Source organism: Anomaloglossus baeobatrachus, chromosome 3 (genome assembly GCF_048569485.1).
Source record: "Anomaloglossus baeobatrachus isolate aAnoBae1 chromosome 3, aAnoBae1.hap1, whole genome shotgun sequence".
NCBI lineage: Eukaryota > Metazoa > Chordata > Amphibia > Anura > Aromobatidae > Anomaloglossus > Anomaloglossus baeobatrachus.
Genome location: NC_134355.1, coordinates 655458008 through 655484616, shown reverse-complemented (window position 1 = coordinate 655484616; position 26609 = coordinate 655458008). Strand labels below are relative to the sequence as shown.

The 26609-nt window shown below is 46.7% G+C and overlaps 1 protein-coding gene across 2 annotated transcripts in view; it reads left to right on the top strand.

Annotated features, from left to right (window-relative positions):
* Positions 1 to 10231: 10231 nt before the first annotated feature.
* Positions 10232 to 26609, top strand: part of ANKRD66 (ankyrin repeat domain 66) — a 47868-nt gene continuing 31490 nt past the window's right edge. For both annotated transcript variants that reach the window (XM_075338811.1, XM_075338810.1), the window contains exon 1: positions 10232 to 10295. In XM_075338811.1, coding sequence (XP_075194926.1) covers positions 10280 to 10295 — 16 coding nt within the window. In that variant the 5' untranslated portion in view covers positions 10232 to 10279. The remainder of the gene's footprint in view (positions 10296 to 26609) is intronic.

Genomic DNA, 26609 nt, shown 5'->3' with positions numbered 1-26609 from the left:
CTGGAGGCGGGAAAACCAGTCAATGTAGTTTGAGAGTTGAAGTGAAAGGGAAATGCAGGAGAAAGTGACAGCAACAGAGCCTGAAGTTGGTCCGGGTGTGTGCCCCGGACTGAGACAGCAAGGTTGGCAGACGGCGGTGACCGTCTGCAGGAGTGGCCTATTGGAGTCTACCGTAAGGACCGTGGACGGGTGGTGGCCCGGCGGTACCGGACCGATACACAAAGAAAAGCCAGCACCATTGGCAGGGGCCTTTCGGATCCCGGCAAGGCTTGGAGTCGCCGTACAATTTGCCAAATCCGTCAGTGAAGGGGACCTCCGGGTCTCCCAACAGCCAAAGTCCCGATTGAAGGCAACCGTCCAACCATATTGGAGAGACACCACCACCGCCAAGGAACCAGTTTCTCAGGGCCAGCGCCTGCGGGCAAAAGAGGGGCTCCTCCGGCTCATATCCAAGCTGGGGAGTGGGTTACCAGTGGGAATCCATCGCTACCAACAACCGTATTTAGGTGCAGGGAAGAGACAGTCACCGCTAACTTGCAGGGAACATCAACACCGCAGCTGTCCGAGGGACCCGTCCAACCAGCCGCTTGTTTACCGTGAACTGTGTCATCATCCTTGGGCTGAGTGAGTACCTCCGTGCCGTGCGGCACAGCGCTGCCCCTGCGTCCCTGCACCTCAACAGGCCCCATAACCCGCCTGTCAACCATCCTAACTCCCCATCATCGGGCCCCTGGACCACCAACCCCCTACCCACGGAGGGGAGGGCCAACATCTAGCTGCTCCATACCACCACTCCCGGGATCCCCATACAGAGCAGCGGTGGTGTCGACACAATCACCAGAACCGTGGGTGGCGTCATGGACAATAAATCCCCCAAACCAATCCCCTTTTCACTCACGGGCGAGGAGCGCTGCTCGAGTCCCCGGGATCTGGCCCATCGCTCGAGCCACTGAGCAGCAGCGGCCGCAGCAGCAGCAGCAGCCGGACCCCGAGCAGTGGGAGAGCGCGGCGTCCCCTCCTCCGCCCGCGACACTTGCATAAAGAAAAAGTTAAAATTAAGGTTGATTTACTATGCTGCTCTTTGAAAAGTTGATATGACTTGTGACTGATATTGTTGAAATGTTTGAATTGCTGTGCCTCCCAAAAAGGGAAGAAAAATTGTTTTGGTTTAATACATAATAAAAATGCGGTAATCTTTGTAAAATGTTTCAGCCTGGTAGTGCTGCCATTTGCTACTGGGGAATGTGGCGCCCCTGGGCTTCTGGTGCCACAGGGTACTACATCACTTTTCAGGGGTAATATCTATCCTGAGTCACGAGGGGGTTAACCTGCCGGTGCCTTCACAAAACACACATATACAACAGTAAGGTGCTTACTCACAGGGAGTTGGACTAGGGCAGACAGGATAGTTAGCCATCACGAAGCATGGGACTTCTCCAGTCGCTAGGACAACCACTGGGGGCGGGCACCATATGAGGTCGAAGTAGACGCAACCAATACACTAGAGACAGAACCTTCGGAACTTTCCTGGGCACAGCTTGGGATAATACCTAGCACTGACAAGTGGAGTTAGTGTTTCTCTCTCTTCGTGGGCCTGCAGCTTGGAGCAGGAGGCTCGGCCCAGGTTCCAGATAGCAACTGAGGGACACTTCACTAACAGACTTTCACGGGTACTGGCGGTGACCGCCGACGAATCAGGGATCGCCTGGAGCCCATCGTGGCAGAGATCGGTATTCTGGGGCAGCGCTTGAACAACCTGTGAGTAAAGAGACTTGGAACCGCAGCCCCTGCCTCTGCCTCTCCTTTAACTGGCGCCATCGCACAGCGCTGCGGCGCCAACAGGGACTACAACCACCACCCCCGTCCTCCATCATCCTCCCCGGGGTAATCCCACTCTGGCTGTGGGGAGCGGCACCATCCCGACTGCACCCAAAATCTGCCCCGGTGAGAGACTCTGCAGCGGCGGCTGCATACCTTGCCACGTACCACAGGTGGCGTCACAATCATCCGATAGACTTTCCTAACCGTCACCCCCATCCTCCACTTCCGACTACCACCATCATCCTCCATTTCTGCCTCCCGTCCACCGCCATCTTTCCCTTCCTGTACGCCTCAGGGCAACGAAACCAGGTCAGGCCACTCCGTGACGACGCAGAGAATCTGCACTCCTGGCCTGGCGACGAGTAGGTTAAAATACCTGCCCCGTGGGGCGCTACACACACAGGTGACATTGCAGTCCTGCACAGGCGCACTTGATCTGCCTTGAGCAAGGCAGATCAAAGTATTGTAGTGCGCCTGCACAGGACCTCATTGCTGGCCTGTGTGCATGACGTAGGATGCGTCATGCACCCAGACTGCAGAAGAAGGAGGACAAAGATGGGAGGAAGTCACATGTGTCCACAGGTCCTGTTGCAGCATGTCCTTGCGCTCCACTGCACAGACTCTCAGGATTCTGCCGGCGAGAAGAGATTAGTGTCACTGGATGTGGTGAGTATGTGTGCGATCCGATGTGTGTGTGATGCGATGTTTGTGTGTGTGATTTGATGTTTGTGTGTGTGATTTGATGTTTGTGTGTGCGATCTGATGTTTGTGTGTGAGATTGGATGTTTGTGTGTGCGATCTGATTGTGTGTGTGTGAGATCGGATGTGTGGGTGAGATCTGATGTGTGTGGGTGTGCGATCACTTCAGGTCCTCTGCTCGGTGTCTGGTGAGTGTCATTGCGGGGTGCCCGCTGTCTATAATGAAGTGTCCTGCAGTATCTTTAACTTTTTACTGCTGCCTGGACACTTCATTATTGAACCGTGACTAGGGCTTATTTTTAGGGTAGGGCTTATATTTAAGCCTTGCTCCGAAAATGCTGAAAATCTCTGCTAGGGCTTATTTTTGGGGGAGGGCTTACTTTTGGAAAAACACGGTAAGAGCCCACTGGTGGTTGCTGCAGCAGCTTATAGTCACCAAATCTGGTGACAGGTTCCCTTTAACAACAGAACGTATGTTTTAAACCTTAGGCCTCAAAAGAGTTGCCCCAGATAGCCAAGATTGCCAGACTTCCCCCACAGAGCAAGAAGTTTAAAAAATTAGCCCCATGTAGCCTGTATTCCCAGTTACCCACAGTTCCACCACAAACCATCGAATTGTAAAAAAAGGCCCCTAAACAGACTGTTTAACAGGTTAACTCTCACAACAAAGACAGCACTCAATGTTTAAAAAGGTCCCTAAACAGGCTCTTTACCTGGTGCACACTCACAGCTCCCATTGCCCAAGATCTACCACACAGCACACAATTAAAACAGAGATGGGCCAGGTAACCTCATCCAATAGATTGCTCAAAAATCAGAAGTGACAGGTGCCTGACTTGTTGAAGTTCACACAGTTTTTCTAGTTTTCAAGGGTGTGACATTGACCAAAGATGGACATGATCCTCAGGTGCCTACTTTGCGCTTTCAGCAGGGCACCATTTCTTTTACTGCCTGTTTTATCAGTTCTCACACAGGAGACAATTTTCTGCACCAGTGGTAGTTGCTGCAGCTCGTAGTTGGATTTGGAATAGAGCTGGAGATTCGCGAGCTAGACTTGCTATAGCCAGTCTCAGCTATTTACACTTGGAGCGTCTCACCTATGCTGCTCAGTGTCTATCCCGGGAATCCGAAGCATTTATTTTGAAAAAAAATATTGTTCAAAGCAGGCAGCTCTGTCTGAATATAACAGATTTGAATAATGTAATAAGACTCTGTTTCCATTTTTGGGTTTGGTGGTAGTGTGGCAACTAAGAGATTGTATGCAACGGTTTTGGACAGCTACGCAAAGCTGCATGATGCAACGCAGTATCAGGTTTCACAGAAATTCACAACGACACGGCACTCTGTACACACCTTGGTTTATTTGACGTGGAGCGTCTCACCCATGCTGCTCAATGTGTATCCCATGAATCTGAAGCATTTGTTTAAAAAAAAAAATTGTTCAAAGCAGGCAGCTCTGTCTGAACACAACAGCTGTTAATAATGGAATAAGACTCTGTTTCCATTTTTGGGTTTGGTATAACTGTGGTCGTGATCAGGGCCGCCACTAGGAATTTCAGGGCCCCATACTGGCAAAACATTTGGGCCCCTTGAGACTCCGCCCAGGCTCCCCCCATCAAACCTCTCACACCCTCAACGACATGCTTGGAAAAATGTGTGTGTGTATATCTCTCTCTCTCTGTGTATATATATATATATATATATATATATATATATATGATATAATATATGTAATATAATATGTAATAATATATAATATAATATATATATAATATATTATAATAATATATAATATTATGTATAACATTAATCTATATATATAATTGCCTTATTCTGTCTGTCTGTCTGTCTTGCTCCAAAATTGTGTCCTTACGGTGACAAACAGCGGATTGGCCGCTCGCCTTGCCTCCGCCCCCCCCCGCACGGATTGGCCGTTCGCCTCGCCTCGGCTCCGCCCCCCCGCTGGCCGCTCGCCTCGGCTCCGCCCCCCCACACGGATTAGCCGTTCGCCTCGCCTCGGCTCCGCCCCCCGCACGGATTGGCCGCTCGCCCAGGCTTCGCCCCCCCACACGGATTGGCCTTTCGCCCCGGCCCCCTGCACGCATTGGCGTGGGGGGTGCGCAGCATGGGGGATGGAGCACGATGGGGGGTGCGCAGCATGGGGGATGGAGCACGATGGGGGGTGCGCAGCATGGGGGATGGAGCACGATGGGGGGTGCGCAGCATGGGGGATGGAGCACGATGGGGGGTGCACACCTCCCCCCAAAACACACACACACACACACACTGCCACACACGCACTGCACAACACACCACACACACACACTGGGATCCACAAACACTGCCCTACACAGACACCCACACACACAGACAACGCCGCACACACACAACACCCAACACACAAATGTCGCGGGCGGGGAGGAGGGTGTCAGCACTGCGCTCACCCCTCTGCTCGGGTCTGGCTGCTGCTGCTCAGTGGTGGCTCGAGCGGTGGGCCGGATCCCGGGGGTTCTTGAGCGGCACTCCTCGCCCGTGAGTGAAAGGGATTGGGTTTTGGGATAAAGTCTATTGTCCATGACGCCACCCACGGTTGTGGTGATTTGTTAGCACCACCGCTGCTCGGTGTGGGGATCCCGGGAGTGATGGTGTGAAGCAGCAAGTTGTTGTGTTGCCCCTCCGTGGGTAGGGGTTGGTGATCCCGGGGCCCAGTGATGAGGTGGGAGATGCAGGGCTTGGTGGGCGCAGGGACGCGGGGGCAGCGCTGTGCCTTGCGGCACTGTGGTACTCACTCAGCCTGAGACGATGACACAGTTCTCGGTAAAACACACGGCTGGAAAGACGGTTCCCACGGACGGCTGCACTTGCTTTCCCCAGTAGGTGACGGTGATGTCCCTCTGTCCTGCACCTATGTTGTTGATGGTTGCGATGAGTTCCCACCGGTAACCCGCTCCCCGGCTTCAAGCTGGACCGGAGGAGCTCTACTCTTTGCCCGCAGGTGCTGGCCCTCAGAAACTGGTGCCCTGGCGGTGGCGGTGTCTCTGCTTTAATGGTTGGGCTGTTGCCTTCAATCGGGACTTGGTTGTTGGGAGACAGACATCCCCTTCACTGACGGATTTGGCAAATTGTGGCGACTCCTAGCCTTGCCGGGGTCCGAGAGGCCCCTGCCCTGGTGCTGACTGTTCTTTGTACACTGCTCCAGACCGCCGGGTCACCACCCGTCCGCGGTCCTTCCAGGAACTTCCAAGCAGTGACCCCTGCGGACAATCACCGCCGTCTGCTGACCTTGCTGTCTCAGTCCGGGGCACACACCCGGACCAGCTTCAGGCTTTCTTACTGTCACTTTCCACTTTACTTCAGCTCCTCTTACTTCCCTCCTTTACCACTTCACTTTCCTAGCTGAACTACTTGTTTACTCCTCACTCAAGCCCTGCCTGGGCTACACTGCCTGGTTCTTCCCGCCTCCAGAGCTGTGAACTCCTCGGTGGGCGGAGCCAACCGCCTGGCCCACCCCCTGGTGTGAACATCAGCCTCTGGAGGAAGGCAACAAGGATTTTGGTAGCTTGGGTGTTCCTAACTGGGGTGTAGGGTGTGGTGGTGTGATGACCTGTGACCCCTGGCTTGCCCAGGGCGTCACACAAACACCGCGGCACACACAAATATACGCACATACCGCACAACACACACATTGCACAAAACATACCTCCCCCAAAACACACACACGCACTCCACACCCACACAAACCGTGCAACACACACACACAACGCTACAGACACACAGCGCTCCACAAATAACGCAACACACGCAACACACAAACAACACCGCTCTCACCCCCCGCCACACCCAGACAACACCCAAAACATGTACAGCCCCTACACAAACACTTGGTAACTACACACAACAACATCTATATATATATATATATATATATATATAACAAAAATCATAATTAACTACACAATACGTAAATTCTAGAATACCCGATGCGTAGAATCGGGCCACCTTCTAGTATATATATACAGTTAGGTCCAGAAATATTTGGACAGTGACACAAGTTTTGTTATTTTAGCTGTTTACAAAAACATGTTCAGAAATACAATTATATATATAATATGGGCTGAAAGTGCACACTCCCAGCTACAATATGAGAGTTTTCACATCCAAATCGGAGAAAGGGTTTAGGAATCATAGCTCTGTAATGCATAGCCTCCTCTTTTTCAAGGGACCAAAAGTAATTGGACAAGGGACTCTAAGGGCTGCAATTAACTCTGAAGGCATCTCCCTCGTTAACCTGTAATCAATGAAGTACTTAAAAGGTCTGGGGTTGATTACAGGTGTGTGGTTTTGCATTTGGAAGCTGTTGCTGTGACCAGACAACATGCGGTCTAAGGAACTCTCAATTGAGGTGAAGCAGAACATCCTGAGGCTGAAAAAAAAGAAAAAATCCATCAGAGAGATAGCAGACATGCTTGGAGTAGCAAAATCAACAGTCGGGTACATTCTGAGAAAAAAGGAATTGACTGGTGAGCTTGGGAACTCAAAAAGGCCTGGGCGTCCACGGATGACAACAGTGGTGGATGATCGCCGCATACTTTCTTTGGTGAAGAAGAACCCGTTCACAACATCAACTGAAGTCCAGAACACTCTCAGTGAAGTAGGTGTATCTGTCTCTAAGTCAACAGTAAAGAGAAGACTCCATGAAAGTAAATACAAAGGGTTCACATCTAGATGCAAACCATTCATCAATTCCAAAAATAGACAGGCCAGAGTTAAATTTGCTGAAAAACACCTCATGAAGCCAGCTCAGTTCTGGAAAAGTATTCTATGGACAGATGAGACAAAGATCAACCTGTACCAGAATGATGGGAAGAAAAAAGTTTGGAGAAGAAAGGGAACGGCACATGATCCAAGGCACACCACATCCTCTGTAAAACATGGTGGAGGCAACGTGATGGCATGGGCATGCATGGCTTTCAATGGCACTGGGTCACTTGTGTTTATTGATGACATAACAGCAGACAAGAGTAGCCGGATGAATTCTGAAGTGTACCGGCATATACTTTCAGCCCAGATTCAGCCAAATGCCGTAAAGTTGATCGGACGGCGCTTCATAGTACAGATGGACAATGACCCCAAGCATACAGCCAAAGCTACCCAGGAGTTCATGAGTGCAAAAAAGTGGAACATTCTGCAATGGCCAAGTCAATCACCAGATCTTAACCCAATTGAGCATGCATTTCACTTGCTCAAATCCAGACTTAAGACGGAAAGACCCACAAACAAGCAAGACCTGAAGGCTGCGGCTGTAAAGGCCTGGCAAAGCATTAAGAAGGAGGAAACCCAGCGTTTGGTGATGTCCATGGGTTCCAGACTTAAGGCAGTGATTGCCTCCAAAGGATTCACAACAAAATATTGAAAATAAAAATATTTTGTTTGGGTTTGGTTTATTTGTCCAATTACTTTTGACCTCCTAAAATGTGGAGTGTTTGTAAAGAAATGTGACAATTCCTACAATTTCTATCAGATATTTTTGTTCAAACCTTCAAATTAAACGTTACAATCTGCACTTGAATTCTGTTGTAGAGGTTTCATTTCAAATCCAATGTGGTGGCATGCAGAACCCAACTCGCGAAAATTGTGTCACTGTCCAAATATTTCTGGACCTAACTGTATAATAATATATTATATATTATGATTAATATAATAATAATAATATAATATATCATAATATATATATAATATAATAATATCAGACCCAGGTTCTCTTGCCTTGTCCATGTATGGTTTGTTCCAGTAGCCCATTTTATCAATAGGTTGTCCTGGTTCCTCAATATCTGATGCGAACCTTGTTAATCCGGGTGATGTCCGAGTCGGCATGACTCTCTTTGTTCGTGACACGATCTATGTTTATTGAGGTAGGCATTATAGTGTTAGGGGGTCTTGGCTTGGTATATGTGCAATTAGCCACTATGCTATAGTGTTAGGAGGCTTTTTCCTAAGGTATATGGTCATTTATTTTATTTTTATATTTATTTTTCCACATGGCAGGACCAGGATTTGAACAGTCTCACATGTTGGAGGTAGTGCACTTAACCACTACACTACGTAGGAGCACTTGGAGCAGTGACCCCCTAGGTTGGAAAAATGGCTGCAACAGATTTCAGGAGCAACATCTGAACTCTCTGTCCAGAAAAGCGCAGTGCTGGGAACAACTAAGATCCTGCGCAGAACCCTCAAACTTCCAGGCCTCTGGTAGAGGACCCGAGAATGAGGAAGGACAAATAACCACCCACAGGGGGTGAGAAGGTAGTTTTAATATCTAATATATAAAGCTGAGTATATGTACGTACAGTATGTATGTATGTGTGTGTGTGTGTGTGTGTGTGTGTGTATGTCCGCCTCATGTGACTCCCAGTGGTACACAGTTATGATTGAAGTTGATACAACTAGCTGCTATGGTATGTCACCACAACCTTACATCTGAACTTCCCCTTAAAGTTGTTGCATTCACGTATTCATATACTGAAATGCAGAAGTCATTCCAGGTCATTGCTGTTGGACAGAGCACTTAAGGCTATGTGTCCACGCTGTGGAAAATGCGCGGATTTTGCCGCGGATTTCTTGCGGAAAAGCCGCGGATTTCCCGAAAGTCTGCAGCAGCGGCACTTCCCAGCCATTTCTATGGTATTTTGGAAATGCTGTGCCCATGCTGCGGATTTTTCCGCGGCGGATTTGGTGCGGATTTTGATCCGGAAAAATCTGCAACATGTCAATTATTGTTGCGGATTTTGATCTGGATTTTGGCTTTAAAATTGGGGAAAAAAAAAATCCGCACCAAAATCCGCGGCAATTCCGCGGTAAATCCGCACCTTTGAAAAGGTGCAGATTTTGCGGGAAAGCCATGGATTTTGATGCAGAAAAATCCGCAGCAACATTCTCCCGTGGGCACATAGCCTAAAGGAGTTGTCTTGTCTTCTGGAAAAAGTCTGCAGTAACTGTTTATGACTGCAGACTTCTGAATCCTCATAGGGTGCGCACTGCACCCTGTACATATATGGTCTGGTGTTTGCGGCGGGAGAGGGCATTAATATGAACACAAGCTTCAATTTGCATACTTCCGTCCACATTCAACTATACTTGAGCTCTCTTAATTCAAATATATCAAATATATTGAGCGAGGCTAAGCATGTCTAGTTGGAATGTAGCCGTAACTATGCAAACCACATACTTATGGTTACGTGACTGCCCTCTCCCTGGTAATACCGTTTAATCCTGACAGCGTTCGGTGTGCACCCTATAAGTATCCAGACTGTTAACCTTTAGCAGAACATCCCCTTTATGTTTATGCTTTGAGCAGGGGGTTGGACTAGATGACCCAGGAGGTTCATTCCAACTCTAATATTCTATGATTCTATGAGACACTAGTGCATTGGTCCGAGTGGTGTCCGATTTTTGCAGCCGTAAAAAGCAGAAGTAAAAAACTGGCAGGAAAAATCTTATGTAAACAAATTTTGAGTGTCTGATAATCCAAAATTAACTGATTACGTAGCATTTATCAGGTTTCCGTAACATGGAAGTTTATGCAATTATTTACAGAGATTTCTACCAGCATGGAGGAGCAATGAGAGGCTGCAGTCACATAATAGGGAGGAGAGAGTTTCCATGGTGGCCTCCAACAACAAAAGAGGCCCTCCCTGAACTCCGGTAATATTCTCATCTCCTCACTCTGAAGATCTGGGTGGAAACTTCACAATGCTTCTCTATGACTGCAGGACACAGTAAGGAACCACTTTTGTGACAATATTTCTGAATCACTGAATTGCTGTATCTGTAGTCGGTATGATCACCTAGAAACTAGCAAATAGAAACCATTATTGCTATGTGTAAATGGGGTTTAAAGAAGATGTCATAAATGACATATATTATATCCAACCATGGGAACCCCAACTAAACACTAACAGGGGTTCCAAAGCCTGAGTAAGAGGAGTAGTAGTGAGTATGTGAGACCACTGCTCCATCCCCCTGCCTTCTGGAATGGTGGTCATCAGTGGTCACATATGCTCATTACAATTCAACGTAATATTTATGAACCCTCATACTTTTGATCAATTGGGGTCCCAGCCTACAAACCCGATATATCCATATAACAGTGGCATACAGTGAGGAAAATAAGTATTTGATACACTGCCAATTTTGCAATTTTCTCCATTTACAAAGAATTGAGAGGTCTGTAATTTTTATCACCGGTAACTTCAACTGTGAAAGACAGAATCCAAAATAAAATCCAGAAAATCATATTGTATGATTTCTAAATAATTAATTTGCATTTTATTGCATGAAATAAGTACCGTATTTTCCGGATTGTAAGACACACTTTTTTCCCCCGAAAACTGGAGGTAAAATGGGGAATGCGTCCTTCAAAACGGATATGGCTTATCGAGGCGGCAGTGGTGGAGTGGGGTTATAGGAGGCAGGGTCACAGGATGGGCTTGGGGGTGTCGCGGTGGGTGCCATTTATATGCAGGAGGACTGCGAAGGTGTCGTGGTGGCTGTGGGGGTGTCACTGGAGTGGAGTAACTTAGGAGAGTCACAGGATGGGGTATCTCGATGGTGGGTGCATTGAGCTGACTCCGGGCTCCAAGGAATCGCCCACGGTTGACGAGATGGACATCAAGAAAATCGCTGGAGAGGCAGCACGTACGCAGATTGACGCGATGGACTTCAAGAAAATGATCGCGGAGTCCTATCTGCACATACGCCGCCTCTGCAGCCATTTTCTTCAAGTCCATCTCGTCAACTGCGAGCGATTCATTGGAACGCTCAGTCAGACGAATGGCACCCGCCGCCGAGACATCCCGTCATGTGACCCTCCATTCTGTGACCCTTCAGAGTCGCTCCACTGTAGTGTCACCCCCTCAGACCGCTGGCAGATCAATGGTGCCTGCCGCGACACCCCCGCAGCCCGCCAGCAGATCAATGGTGCTTGCCGCCGCAACACCCCCGATCCCGTAGTATCACCAACCCTCCTAAGCCACCAACACCCTTTTCTCGGAGCACACCGCATCGCCCTCCCTCCTGTGACCTTCCTTAGCCGCTCCACCACAGCCGTTCCCCCCGGTGAGCATTAGGATTAAAATGCACTAGGATTATAAGACGGACCCTCATTTTAACATTAAAAATTATTTTTTAGTATTTTCTTCCTCTAAATTTTGGGTGTGTCTTATAATCCGGTGCGTCTTATAAAACGAAAAATAACAAAAAACAATACAATGGAAAAACAGAACTTAAAGGAAACCTGTCACCAGATTTGGGGCCTATAAGCTGCTGACACCACCAGTGGTATATAAGAGCCCAGGCCGCTGTGTAGAACGTAAAAAACACTATAATACTTACCTAAATGGTCGGTGCTAAGCAGATGGGTCAAATGGTTTCCGTTCTCCAGGTGCGGCACCTCCTCTTTCGGTCATCTTTGTCCTCGTTCTTCTGAAGCTAGTGTGGATGACGCATCCGACGTCATCCACAATAGCTGGCATTGAGGTTCCGCACATGTGCACTACAATACTTTGTTCAGGGCAGATCAAAGTGCGCCTGCGCAGCACCCCAGTGTCAGCTTGTGTGGATGACGTAGGATGCGTCATCCACACTAGCTTCAGGAGAAGGAGGACAAAGATGGCCGAAAGAGGAGGCGCCGGTACCGGAGAACGGAGACCCCCCCATCCAACACATCTGCTCCGCACTGACCATTTAGGTAAGTATTATAAAGTGTTTTTTGCGTTCTACACAGCAGCCTGGGCATCTTAGAATGCTGTATATAAGAGCCCACAGGTGGTGGCAGCAGCTTATAGGCCCTAAATCTGGTGACAGGTTCCCTTTAATTTTTGGTAAAACCTTTGTTTGCAGTTACAGAGTTGGGACATTTCCAGTGGTTCTTGACCAGGTTTGCACACACTGTGGAAGGGATTTTGGCAATTCCTGCATACATAGCTTCTCCAGATCTTTCAGATTTCGTGGCTATCGCTGGGCAACACTGAGTTTCAGCTCCCTCAAAAGATTTTCTATTGGGTTCAGTGGCTAGGCCACTCTAGCACCTTGAAATGCTTGTTATGGAGCCGCTCCTTAGTTGCCCTGGCTGTGTCTAAAGGCCGCTTTACACGCTGCAATATCGGTACCGATATCGCTAGCGTGGGTACCTGCCCCCATCTGTTGTGCGACACGGGCAAATCGCTGCCATGGGGTCACGGAATTTGTGACGCACATCCGGTCGTTTTATGTCGTTGCGTGTGACACCTATGAGCGATTTTGAATCGTCGCAAAAATGTTCAAAATCGCTAATCTGTGACATGCCCCCCTATTCCCAATTATCATTGCTGCTGCAGTAACGATGTTGTTCGTCGTTCCTGAGGCAGTACACATCGCTACACGTGACACCGCAGGAACAAGGAACCTCACATTACCTGCGGCCGCCGGCAATGCGGAAGGAAGGAGGTGGGCGGAATGTTACGTCCCGCTCATCTCCGCCCCTCCGCTTCTATTGGGTGGCTGCTTAGTGACGTCGCTGTGACGCCAAACGAACTGCCCCCTTAGAAAGGAGGCGGTTCGCCGGTGACAGCGACGTCGCTAGGCAGGTAAGTAGTGTGACGGGTCCGAGCGATGTTGTGCGCTACGGGCAGCGATTTGCCTGTGTCGCACAACCGATGGGGGTGGGTACGCACGCTAGCGATATCGGTAACGATATCGCAGCGTGTAAAGCGGCCTTTAAGTTATCAATTCTCTTCATGTCAGATCGGCGGGGTAAGACACCTCTACAGATCAACTGCCATGAGCTTTGACAGCAGCCAAATGTAAAGTGATTGATCACAAATACATTGCACAGCTCCATTGAATGTGTAGAAGCCGTTGCTGGGTACTGCAGATCAGCTCCTGTTCTCTTAATTCCCATGAGTAGATGTGTGACACCCTAGAGCTATGGGGTACTCTGTCCCGGACCGTATATGTACGGGGATGCTGTGTCACGGTTGTGTAACGGCCGATGCCCGGTTCCGTGACCCTGGGGGGGTCGCTTTTTATGTTTAATATATCTTTATTGTTATATTGAAAACAAAGGTACAAATTTTAAGTAAATCAGTAATATTTAAGTTTGTGGGACAAGAGAGCATATATCTTTGAAACTTAAAGACGTCCTCACACACACAAGATGTATGGAGTTTCCGGACTCAGTCAGAAATATAGCTGGTTATATAATGGTAGCCTGAGTCCTATTTGGTCATACGCTTTCTGTCTGGGGGGGGGGGGCCGCTTTTTAAAGGGGATTACGTACAGAGGGGATTAAAGAGTTTATATCGTGACGCCACTTGCGGGTTGCGGTTATGGTGATGGAACCGCCGCTGCCCAGTCTTTCACCATTGAGGCTGATGGTGATAGCAGCCTGGATGGCAGGCCCTCCGCAAGTAGGACCGGGCCCCAGGGAGTGGATGGTGGGATCCGGTTCAGAAAGAAGGGAGACCACTCGTTGTGGATGCAGTGCAACTGTTGTTTTATTCACAGAGTAAAACAAGCTGCGCTGAGGATGGCTGTTTTAGACCGTGGGTCCCTGTAGTTCCAGTGCCGGTGTGGTAACCTGGTGGCCTCTTTCCCTGGCACCTCTCACTGGTTGGTGGAAGCCCGTAGCTTGGAGCGTCTGTGGGTCCCCTACTGTCTGTCGGCAGTCTCTGGTCCGTACGGCGGGCAGTGTGAACCCTGTAGGGTCGGTGTTCTGTTCTGGTCCCTGGCTCAATCTTTACTGCTGGTGCCCCCAGATTCTTGGGTCAGTGAGGTCCTTGAAGGTCCCCTCACTGGGCAGGTATTTGTCAGGTTGCCTGAAGCTTTAGCCTGACCTTTGGCCCTGTGCCACATCGGTTCTCTGGTTCCAGGGGTACCTGGCTGTACCCTCCCTGGCAACCACACTCCTACACCACCTAGGTCACTGCTACACGACCCTGTCTGGAAACACGTGCGTCCCCTTCAACTGTCACTCCTTTGTCTGTCCGTTCCCTCCCACCAGGTGGTCTAGGTGACTGGCTCCACCCCTGGGTGGCCATCCATTGGGTCCCGGACTAATCAGTTACCCCTGATTGGGAGAGAGACACTCGGGATGTTTATGTGTTTTGGTGGTACCGGCATTGAGCTTCCAGCTCCCTGGGGTAGTCAGGATGCAGTACCTAGTAGTGCCCTGATGGCTTCAGAGGCACTACAGATGCTGTTCTGCAGTACTCAGCAGTAGCTGCAACGCATTGAATGGAGCAGCAGCTATGTTCAGTGTTTACAACAGGCCTCTGTAGCTCAGAACAGCTCACCGGAGGGTATACCAAGGTGATGGACCCTCACTAGTTGAGAGCGAGCACTACAATGCTTAGGTGTTGGTACTCAGAAAGAGCATTTTGACGCTTGGACAGGCTCGACTCATTTACCGAGTATAATGAAATGCTATGAGAAACTCAAGCATTTTTACGGAAGATCTGGTGTGACATTTGTGCTAGGTGTTGGTCATCAAGACTGGAGACAAATAATATGAAACCAAAAGGGGTGTCTCTGCACATAAGAATTTCATCCAATATCCATCATGGTTAGAAAAAATATCAAATTTTATTTAGTCATAATTGAAGTACAACATTATATTATTTTATTATTTGCTGGTATACACAGAATTTAAAAGAACCCTACCCCATAAAAACAACCAAAGAAAACAACTGGTGCGTTGTGGAACAAGACATAATATCAAAAAGTTCATGTATCATACATACATATAGATTCCTGGGTATAAGTAGGCAAGGGCACATCCAATGATTGCCCACAACTATATTAAGGTGCCAATAAAGCTCAATATGTTTTTAAATCTTAAACCTGCAGTTTACATTCCATATTGTGGCCAAATCTATGATTCATAACTACATGGATGGAATAAGGCTATTTTTCAGTTGACAAAGTTGATATATACATCATTTATAAGGGACACAATCTTCAAAAACAATATATATGTATATAGTACAATCCAATACACAGGGGCACAAGGCTTCCTGTTAAGGGAAAAAGGAACTTTCCAGATATTATTGAAATTGTGTTATTACATAGGGTATATCCCAACATTTAAAGGTGTTTTGTATTTTATCAACCTGATATTTGCCTTATGTTATAAATGAATTACACCCATCAAGGTTGAAATAATTCAGAGGGCCAAGGTTGATGTCCCCAACAGGTGAACCACAACGCCCAGCACCTCAATATAAACACTGGTGCGTTTATGGGACAACCATGATGACAGTGCTACCCATATCACATATATAATTATGAGTTGCTAGATGTAATTATAAATAGGTGAGGACACCTCCAGAGATTTCCCACAAGATCTTATATCAAAGGCAAAAACACCTCCATTAAGGTTTAGAACAAATCAAAGAGCCATAGTTTGTATACCCAGGTGACGGACCACAACGCCCAGCACCTCGACGCGCGTTTCGCCTCTCGCCTCGTCAGGAGGTGCTGGGGTAGCCGTGGAGTCACTCTTATATAGTAAAAGCCCACCTAGTGTCCTAGTACGGCGCGCGCCGCACAGCGGAGGTCGCATCGCCCACTTCCGCCGGCGTCCCGGAAGGCGCTCTGCGCATGCGCAAAGAACAACCCGTAATTGGGCGCCGGCAGAGGGGGCGAGGCAGACTCCGATGTGCAGAGCGCGCTCTGACATCAGTGTAGCCGAGTGGCCATATTAGATGGGGGCAAAAGTGCTGGCAACATTCAAACCAAATCCACATGCATGTTGTAGCTTTCAGGGCGGTGATTTTAGTTAACAATTGTATATAACATACAACCTAAGCGCATGTGAGAAGGAAAACCTTGAAAACCATGACGAATTCAATATGAGTTATCCGGGAAGCATAATTAGACATGTTTATAAACATCTGACCTCTAGTGGACAGACCCTTGTACAACATCAAAATATGCCCAATGATAAGTAAAAAGGGGGTATGATACACAGATACCAAAACTCATATATTAGCAGATATTCACCCACCACATTGACATATGTAGCAACAATCGCAATATAAATGTAATGGGGTAATGATTTTTGCTTCCAGATGTATAATCCCTCATGGTATAATTCTCATAATCCAAGGAAGCCTTCTCATGCAGTTGTCACTTCATTCCGTCCCTATGCAACATACATGTAGAACATTCTACATAAAAAGAAAACAAAAAAGTACAAAAAAACATAATTAGAGTGACCAAAGAGTTATTAAAAAGCAAGATACAAAGCGGCAGGCAATCCGGTAACAGAATCAATAGTCAGTACCAAATCAAAAATACATATTATATGTATATATTTGATCAAATCAAGGAGGCCAGCAAGATGAGGACAAAAAAGTCAGCAAAACAGAGGATGAGGGCAGGGGGACCACATGGCGGAGAGGGAGCCAACGGGGGCAAAGTCTTATAAAAAAGGTTTAAAGGAGATAGAATCATTTAACCCCCTCGGTTTCTCCGTCTCCAAAACCGTGATCCACCTAACCTCCCTCTGTGCCAGGATTCTCTTAGGATCACCCCCCCTGGGACTCAGATATATTCTATCAATCCCCCGGAACTTAAGAAGCCGCCAATTGCAATTATGACTCTCCCTAAAATGCTTCGGGATGTTCTTCAATAGCTCAAGTTCCTCAGGTTTCACCACCCCAGCAGCCCTCTTTATGTCCCTAATGTGCTCCAGGATCCTTACTCTAAACTCACGAGAGGTAAACCACATACGTCGTCCTACAGTTGATATTGTGGACGATTTTGAACTCTTTGTTGTTTGCAGAATTATGGAAGGTAAAGGTCCTTTCCATTTGTGAGCAAGCCCCACAATCTCCACAACTGAAGGAGCCCCATCTAGGACCCCCAGTCCTCTCCAAAAAATTCGAGGGTGGTGGTATGTAGTGACTCCTCACTATCATATCCCCCAATGTTTTGGATCTTCGAGGAGTGATTTGCGGTCTATCTGATAAGACAGATTTCAAGTCTTTATCAGACAATAAGATGGGCCAATACCTCTCTACAACTTCCTTCATTTTGCGCCATTGGGAGTGATAAGGTGTAATTAGCCTCACTTGGTCATCCGTTTTCTTCTTTTTCGATGGAACCAGGAGGTCATCCCTAGGGGTCGCTCTAGCCCTGTCATATCCCTGTTGGATTGCCCTGTTAGTATAATGCCTGTTCTTAAAGCGTTTTTTCAAATCCAGGGCTTGCCCCTCAAACAGGTCAATATTTGAGCATATGCGTCGAGCCCTAAGGAACTGACCTGTTGGGATTGAGTTGATGACTTGTGGCGGATGGGATGACTTGGCACTCAGGAGAGAATTGACAGCTGTGCTCTTTCTGTAGATGTCCGTTCGTATTAAACCGCCCTCGTCCTTCACAACCCTTACGTCCAAGAACTCAATAGAATCCATGCTGGAATGGTAAGTCAGATTTATATTGAAAACATTATCATTCAATGCCAGCATGAATGAATCAAGCTTTTCCCGCTCACCCTGCCAGATAGCAAAGACATCGTCTATAAACCTCACCCACATTAGTACTGAGCCACAGTCCTCCTCAGGGAATTGTATCAGGCGTTCCCAATACCCCAGGAAGAGGCACGCATACGAGGGCGCACAAGACGCCCCCATAGCAGTGCCCCTCTCCTGGAGATAGTAGCGCCCCCTGAAGAGGAAGTAGTTGTGGGTGAGGATGAATCTAAGCAGGGTGAGGAGGAGATCAATCAACGACCTGTCAAGGGATGTGGTACATAGAAAGAATTCTACTGCCCTTAACCCATCTCTATGAGAGATGGACGTATAAAGAGACTCCACGTCTGCAGTGAACATTATAGTATCACTGTCCAGATGTAACTCCTGCAGACGGACCAAAAGGTCAGTGGAGTCTCTTATATACGAAGGCAGATCCATCATTAGGGGCTTCAAGTAATAATCCAGAAAGACACATATGGGTTCACATAGACCATTGATGCCCGAAACGATGGGTCTACCGGGCGGATTTTCAATGTCCTTGTGGACCTTTGGTAGAAAGTATATGGTCGGTGTTGTTGGAAGCCTGTTAATTAATCCATCAAAGACTGATTGTGGTATGATATTATCTTCAAGGGCTTTTTTCAAAATCCCCTCCAATTCATTTAAGAATGAGACAGTTGGATTACTGTCCAATTTCCGATAACAAGATCGGTCATTCAGTTGCCTGAATGCCTCATGCTCATATTTAACAGTGGGCCAAACCACGACGTTGCCCCCTTTGTCGGCCTGTTTTACCACAATGTCCCTCATCCTAGATAGTTCGTTAATTGCTTTTCGTTGGTTTGGATTCAAGTTGTCATATGATCGTACCTCAGGAAGTTTTCGCAAATCCTGAACAACTAATCTAGTGAAGAGTTCTACTGTGGGACAGGACGACAAAGGAGGAAAGGCCGTGGATCGTTTTTTAACTGTTTGTGGAAATTTTGCCCCAGTTGGTTCAACTTGTTCAGCCAGTAACGATTCCAAAAGGCTGACAATCTCCCTATCTTGTTCAGATAGGCCAGCCAAATCTCCTCCATCCCTACTTCTTGCGAAATGTTTTTTATATAGGAGCTTACGGCTGAACAGTTGAACATCTTTAATAGCCATGAAGCTGTCAAATTTGGCCACTGGTGAAAATGAGAGTCCCAACTGTAACACTTCAAGTTGTTCTTGAGTGAGTAATCTATCTGAAAGGTTAATTACCTTGAGATTATCCTTAGGAGCAGAATCCTTCAAGCCTCCCATTGGGTAGTTTGCCTTCTTCTTAGAAGAGTTGCGTGTCATTACTCCTCCCATACCGGATCTCTCGGGGGGGTCATTAGATGGTATATGATCTAGATTGGGATGTGGGCTCCTTGAGCGGTCATCAGAAGAAAGAGAACTATTTCTCTGTTGGGATCTTGATCTAGATCTTGAGCCGAATCTCCTCGTCTGATGCCATCTGAACACATTATTAGTTTCATGATCCGTAATGTCCCGCTGGAACTTTTTGAGTTTGAATTGTTTTATGTCATTCTCCCATTCTGCACTTTCTTTATGTATGTCCTTCTCAAGGGCATCAATCGCCTCCTTGGACATCTTAGATCTAATTTCATTATTTACTTGTTCAATTTCGGTTTCTAGGGATTCTATTTTTTTCTTGTCTAGACCGATCAAAAGTTCAAGCATTGTGCGAGAGCAAAGACTACAGGCTTCCTCCCATCTTTTCCTAAAGACATCATCTGAAATTTCGAATGAGGGAAAAACCTGAATTCTGAGTCCCCTGGGCGTAATCCCTCGAGATAAGTATTGTTCCAGGGATGCTTTATTCCACCATGCCCTCATCCGCCTCCTCAGCAGATCTTTAATTTTTGTCTGTAACTCACGATTTGGCAATGAAAACTGAGCACTGCTCTGTCCGGTGCCGCCACCAAATATCTCACCGATCTGTGAGGCCCAGCAACCATCACGACTTTTATAGTCCATTTTGAGATCTAGATCCAAAAAAGAGAACACAATATTAACCAAAAAGAAGGACCAAAGATCCATATCTGTTTACACTTTGAGCAATGCAGATTCCACCATATTACTCATATATGAAACCAAAAGGGGTGTCTCTGCACATAAGAATTTCATCCAATATCCATCATGGTTAGAAAAAATATCAAATTTTATTTAGTCATAATTGAAGTACAACATTATATTATTTTATTATTTGCTGGTATACACAGAATTTAAAAGAACCCTACCCCATAAAAACAACCAAAGAAAACAACTGGTGCGTTGTGGAACAAGACATAATATCAAAAAGTTCATGTATCATACATACATATAGATTCCTGGGTATAAGTAGGCAAGGGCACATCCAATGATTGCCCACAACTATATTAAGGTGCCAATAAAGCTCAATATGTTTTTAAATCTTAAACCTGCAGTTTACATTCCATATTGTGGCCAAATCTATGATTCATAACTACATGGATGGAATAAGGCTATTTTTCAGTTGACAAAGTTGATATATACATCATTTATAAGGGACACAATCTTCAAAAACAATATATATGTATATAGTACAATCCAATACACAGGGGCACAAGGCTTCCTGTTAAGGGAAAAAGGAACTTTCCAGATATTATTGAAATTGTGTTATTACATAGGGTATATCCCAACATTTAAAGGTGTTTTGTATTTTATCAACCTGATATTTGCCTTATGTTATAAATGAATTACACCCATCAAGGTTGAAATAATTCAGAGGGCCAAGGTTGATGTCCCCAACAGGTGAACCACAACGCCCAGCACCTCAATATAAACACTGGTGCGTTTATGGGACAACCATGATGACAGTGCTACCCATATCACATATATAATTATGAGTTGCTAGATGTAATTATAAATAGGTGAGGACACCTCCAGAGATTTCCCACAAGATCTTATATCAAAGGCAAAAAACACCTCCATTAAGGTTTAGAACAAATCAAAGAGCCATAGTTTGTATACCCAGGTGACGGACCACAACGCCCAGCACCTCGACGCGCGTTTCGCCTCTCGCTTCGTCAGGAGGTGCTGGGGTAGCCGTGGAGTCACTCTTATATAGTAAAAGCCCACCTGGTGTCCTAGTACGGCGCGCGCCGCACAGCGGAGGTCGCATCACCCACTTCCGCCGGCGTCCCGGAAGGCGCTCTGCGCATGCGCAAAGAACAACCCGTAATTGGGCGCCGGCAGAGGGGGCGAGGCAGACTCCGATGTGCAGAGCGCGCTCTGACATCAGTGTAGCCGAGTGGCCATATTAGATGGGGGCAAAAGTGCTGGCAACATTCAAACATCAAAATATGCCCAATGATAAGTAAAAAGGGGGTATGATACACAGATACCAAAACTCATATATTAGCAGATATTCACCCACCACATTGACATATGTAGCAACAATCGCAATATAAATGTAATGGGGTAATGATTTTTGCTTCCAGATGTATAATCCCTCATGGTATAATTCTCATAATCCAAGGAAGCCTTCTCATGCAGTTGTCACTTCATTCCGTCCCTATGCAACATACATGTAGAACATTCTACATAAAAAGAAAACAAAAAAGTACAAAAAAACATAATTAGAGTGACCAAAGAGTTATTAAAAAGCAAGATACAAAGCGGCAGGCAATCCGGTAACAGAATCAATAGTCAGTACCAAATCAAAAATACATATTATATGTATATATTTGATCACATCAAGGAGGCCAGCAAGATGAGGACAAAAAAGTCAGCAAAACAGAGGATGAGGGCAGGGGGACCACATGGCGGAGAGGGAGCCAACGGGGGCAAAGTCTTATAAAAAAGGTTTAAAGGTTCTACATGTATGTTGCATAGGGACGGAATGAAGTGACAACTGCATGAGAAGGCTTCCTTGGATTATGAGAATTATACCATGAGGGATTATACATCTGGAAGCATTACATTTATATTGCGATTGTTGCTACATATGTCAATGTGGTGGGTGAATATCTGCTAATATATGAGTTTTGGTATCTGTGTATCATACCCCCTTTTTACTTATCATTGGGCATATTTTGATGTTGTACAAGGGTCTGTCCACTAGAGGTCAGATGTTTATAAACATGTCTAATTATGCTTCCCGGATAACTCATATTGAATTCGTCATGGTTTTCAAGGTTTTCCTTCTCACATGCGCTTAGGTTGTATGTTATATACAATTGTTAACTAAAATCACCGCCCTGAAAGCTACAACATGCATGTGGATTTGGTTTGAATGTTGCCAGCACTTTTGCCCCCATCTAATATGGCCACTCGGCTACACTGATGTCAGAGCGCGCTCTGCACATCGGAGTCTGCCTCGCCCCCTCTGCCGGCGCCCAATTACGGGTTGTTCTTTGCGCATGCGCAGAGCGCCTTCCGGGACGCCGGCGGAAGTGGGCGATGCGACCTCCGCTGTGCGGCGCGCGCCGTACTAGGACACCAGGTGGGCTTTTACTATATAAGAGTGACTCCACGGCTACCCCAGCACCTCCTGACGAAGCGAGAGGCGAAACGCGCGTCGAGGTGCTGGGCGTTGTGGTCCGTCACCTGGGTATACAAACTATGGCACTTTGATTTGTTCTAAACCTTAATGGAGGTGTTTTTTGCCTTTGATATAAGATCTTGTGGGAAATCTCTGGAGGTGTCCTCACCTATTTATAATTACATCTAGCAACTCATAATTATATATGTGATATGGGTAGCACTGTCATCATGGTTGTCCCATAAACGCACCAGTGTTTATATTGAGGTGCTGGGCGTTGTGGTTCACCTGTTGGGGACATCAACCTTGGCCCTCTGAATTATTTCAACCTTGATGGGTGTAATTCATTTATAACATAAGGCAAATATCAGGTTGATAAAATACAAAACACCTTTAAATGTTGGGATATACCCTATGTAATAACACAATTTCAATAATATCTGGAAAGTTCCTTTTTCCCTTAACAGGAAGCCTTGTGCCCCTGTGTATTGGATTGTACTATATACATATATATTGTTTTTGAAGATTGTGTCCCTTATAAATGATGTATATATCAACTTTGTCAACTGAAAAATAGCCTTATTCCATCCATGTAGTTATGAATCATAGATTTGGCCACAATATGGAATGTAAACTGCAGGTTTAAGATTTAAAAACATATTGAGCTTTATTGGCACCTTAATATAGTTGTGGGCAATCATTGGATGTGCCCTTGCCTACTTATACCCAGGAATCTATATGTATGTATGATACATGAACTTTTTGATATTATGTCTTGTTCCACAACGCACCAGTTGTTTTCTTTGGTTGTTTTTATGGGGTAGGGTTCTTTTAAATTCTGTGTATACCAGCAAATAATAAAATAATATAATGTTGTACTTCAATTATGACTAAATAAAATTTGATATTTTTTCTAACCATGATGGATATTGGATGAAATTCTTATGTGCAGAGACACCCCTTTTGGTTTCATATATGAGTAATATGGTGGAATCTGCATTGCTCAAAGTGTAAACAGATATGGATCTTTGGTCCTTCTTTTTGGTTAATATGGAGACAAATAATAGCCACATTCCCAAAACGCCATGCTGAGCTTTATCATTCTGTAGGCTTTTCTTTGTTATGTGACCCCTGGTGATATTGTCAATCGAGCAGGTGGCAGGTCACCGCTGAGTCAGCACCCCTAACTGTCTGTATACAGGTTGGAAAAGGCCCCTCAGTTAAAATGTTGTGTCAGTGGCAAACAATTCATAGCTAACTTCAATGAATTCAAGCATGGCTAAATATTACCTTCTCGCTGTTACATACTTGTCACAGCGCCCCCTACTGTTCTTTTGTTTGTGTGTCAGAATGTTCTTATTTTCTTAGGGCAGCTTTGCACGTTGCAACATCGCACGTGCGATGTCGGTGGGGTCAAATCGAAAGTGACGCACGTCCGGCGTCACTTTCGACATCGTAGTGTGTAAATCCTAGATGATACGACGAACGAGCGCAAAAGCGTCGTTATCGTATCATCGGTGTATTCTCCGACATTTCCATAATGCGGTAGGTACGATGTTGTTCCTCGTTCCTGCGGCAGCATACATCGCTGTGTGTGAAGCCGCAGGAGCGAGGAACATCACCTTACCTGCCGCCGGCGGCTCCCGTAGGATATGCAGAAGGAAGGAGGTGGGCGGGATGTTTACATCCTGCTCATCTCCGCCCCTCCGCCGCTATTGGCCGCCTGCCGTGTGACGTCGCTATGACGCCGCACGACCCGCCCCCTTAGGAAGGAGGCGGGTCGCCGGCCAGAGCGACCGTCGCAGGGCAGGTGAGTGCATGTGAAGCTGGCGTAGCGATAATTTTCGCTACGCCAGCTATCACAAGATATCGTACCTGCGACGGGGGCGAGGACTATCGCGTGCGACATCGCAGCATCGGCTTGCGATGTCGCAACGTCCAAAGCCCGCCTTAGTGTGGGTGGTCATACTTGGCAAATATGTGAATACCCAGGGAAGTGTCACTGCACCACAGCGGAGGTATTTACCGTTTTCAGCTACTTTTGCATGATCTACCTTTTTTTTTTTTTGTCATATTTCAGCATATAGGTGTCTTTTTTCTGATTATTCTGCCACAGGGTGTTCACTAATATTTACTATCCACCTATGTTTCTCAGTTACATTTATAACATACGCTTTGTAGACTTTTTTTTACCTGTTTATTCTGTGCTTCATTGCCACCTTCTGGCTGACTCACTTCATTTTATCCCAAGTTTATGTATTTAGTTATCATTTAGATGTTGTTTTGTTTCTCAATAAACTTTATATTCTCAAGCTGTTTAGTTCTTTGTGCACTGTTTCTTTTTATATGATTTGATATCTTTTTTTTTTTTTGCTGAACCACCACATGGTTTCTCTATAGGGAGAATATTTTTTTTTACCTTCAAAATATTTAATTATAATTGTTTACTGGTTTCCTATACCCTAACTACATTACAGGATTCATATTCTTAGAGGTGTATAAAAATAGGGCACTTTTTCATATGTCTATGAATTTTTTGAAGATGGAGAAGTTTGTACAGAATGCTATGACAGCAATTTTTATCATTTTACAGTTCACAGTAAATGTTCCTAATGTATTCATATTAGTATCACCTGAAGACATACACAGTGCCTTGCGAAAGTATTCGGCCTCCTTGAATTTTTCAACCTTTTCCCACATTTCAGGCTTCAAACATAGAGAAAAAAAACTAAAATTTTATGGTGAAGAATCAACAACAAGTGGGACACAATTGTAAAGGTGAACGATATTTATTGCTTATTTTTAAAAAAAATAATAAACTGAAAATTGGGGCGTGCAATATTATTCATCCCCTTTACTTTTGTGTCGCCCTGGGCAAGCCAGGGGTCACAGGTCACACACCACCACACCCCACACTCCAGGTAGGCACATCACAGCTAACCACAAATCCTTGTTGCCTTCCTCCAGAGGTTGATGATGCACACCAGGGGGTGGGCCAGGCGGTTGGCTCCGCCCACCGAGGAGCTCACAACACTGGAGGCAGGAAGTAACCAGGCAGATAGCTCAGGGAGGAGCAGGAGTGAGGAGCTAAAGTGGAGGAGTTAAGAAAGTGAAAGTGAAAGTAGAAAAGGAGAAAAAGCAAGTAAGGTGACAGAGGAGAAAGACAGCCTGAAGGGTCCAGCTTTGTGAGGGCCAGAACAGCAAGGTCAGCAACGGCGGTGACCGTCTGGAGGGGGACCGTTTGGAAGTTCCTGGAAGGACCCCGTTGGCTGTGTGCCCGGTGGTCTGGAGCAGTGTTCCGAAGGACAGTCAGCACCAGGGCAGGGGCCTCTCGGACCCCGGCAAGGCTAGGAGTCGCCAGATTTGCCAAATCCGTCAGTGACGGGGACGCAGATCCCCCAACAACCAAGTCCCGATTGAAGGCAACAGCCCAACCCGTATTGGAGAGACACCGCCACCGCCACGGCACCAGTTTCTCAGGGCCAGCGCCTGCGGGCAAAGTGTAGAGCTCCTCCGGCCCAGATTGCAGTCGGGGAGCGGGTAACCGGAGGGAATCCACCGCTACCATCAGTCAACACAGGTGCAAGGAAGAGGGACATCACCGTCACCTACCGGGAGTGCAGGTGCAGCCGTCTGTGGGACCGTCCTACCAGCCGTTGGTTTACCGTACAAACTGTGTCCGTGTGTCAGGCTGAGTGAGTACCATAGTGCCGCAAGGCACAGCGCTGCCCCCGTGTCCCTGCGCCCTCCAGGCCCTACACTTTACATCTCATCACCGGGCCCCGGGATCACCAACCCCTACCCACGGAGGGGCAACACAACACCTGGCTGCTCCGCATCACCATCCCCGGGACCCCCACACCGAGCAGCGGTGGTGCAATCACCACAACCGTGGGTGGCGTCACGAACTATAACAATCCCTTCACCCAACAAACACCCCCCTTTCACTCACGGGCGAGGAGTGTCGCTCGAGAAACCCCGGGATCCGGCCCACAGCTCGAGCCACCAGGAGCAGCTGCCGGACCCGAGCAGAAGGGGTGAGC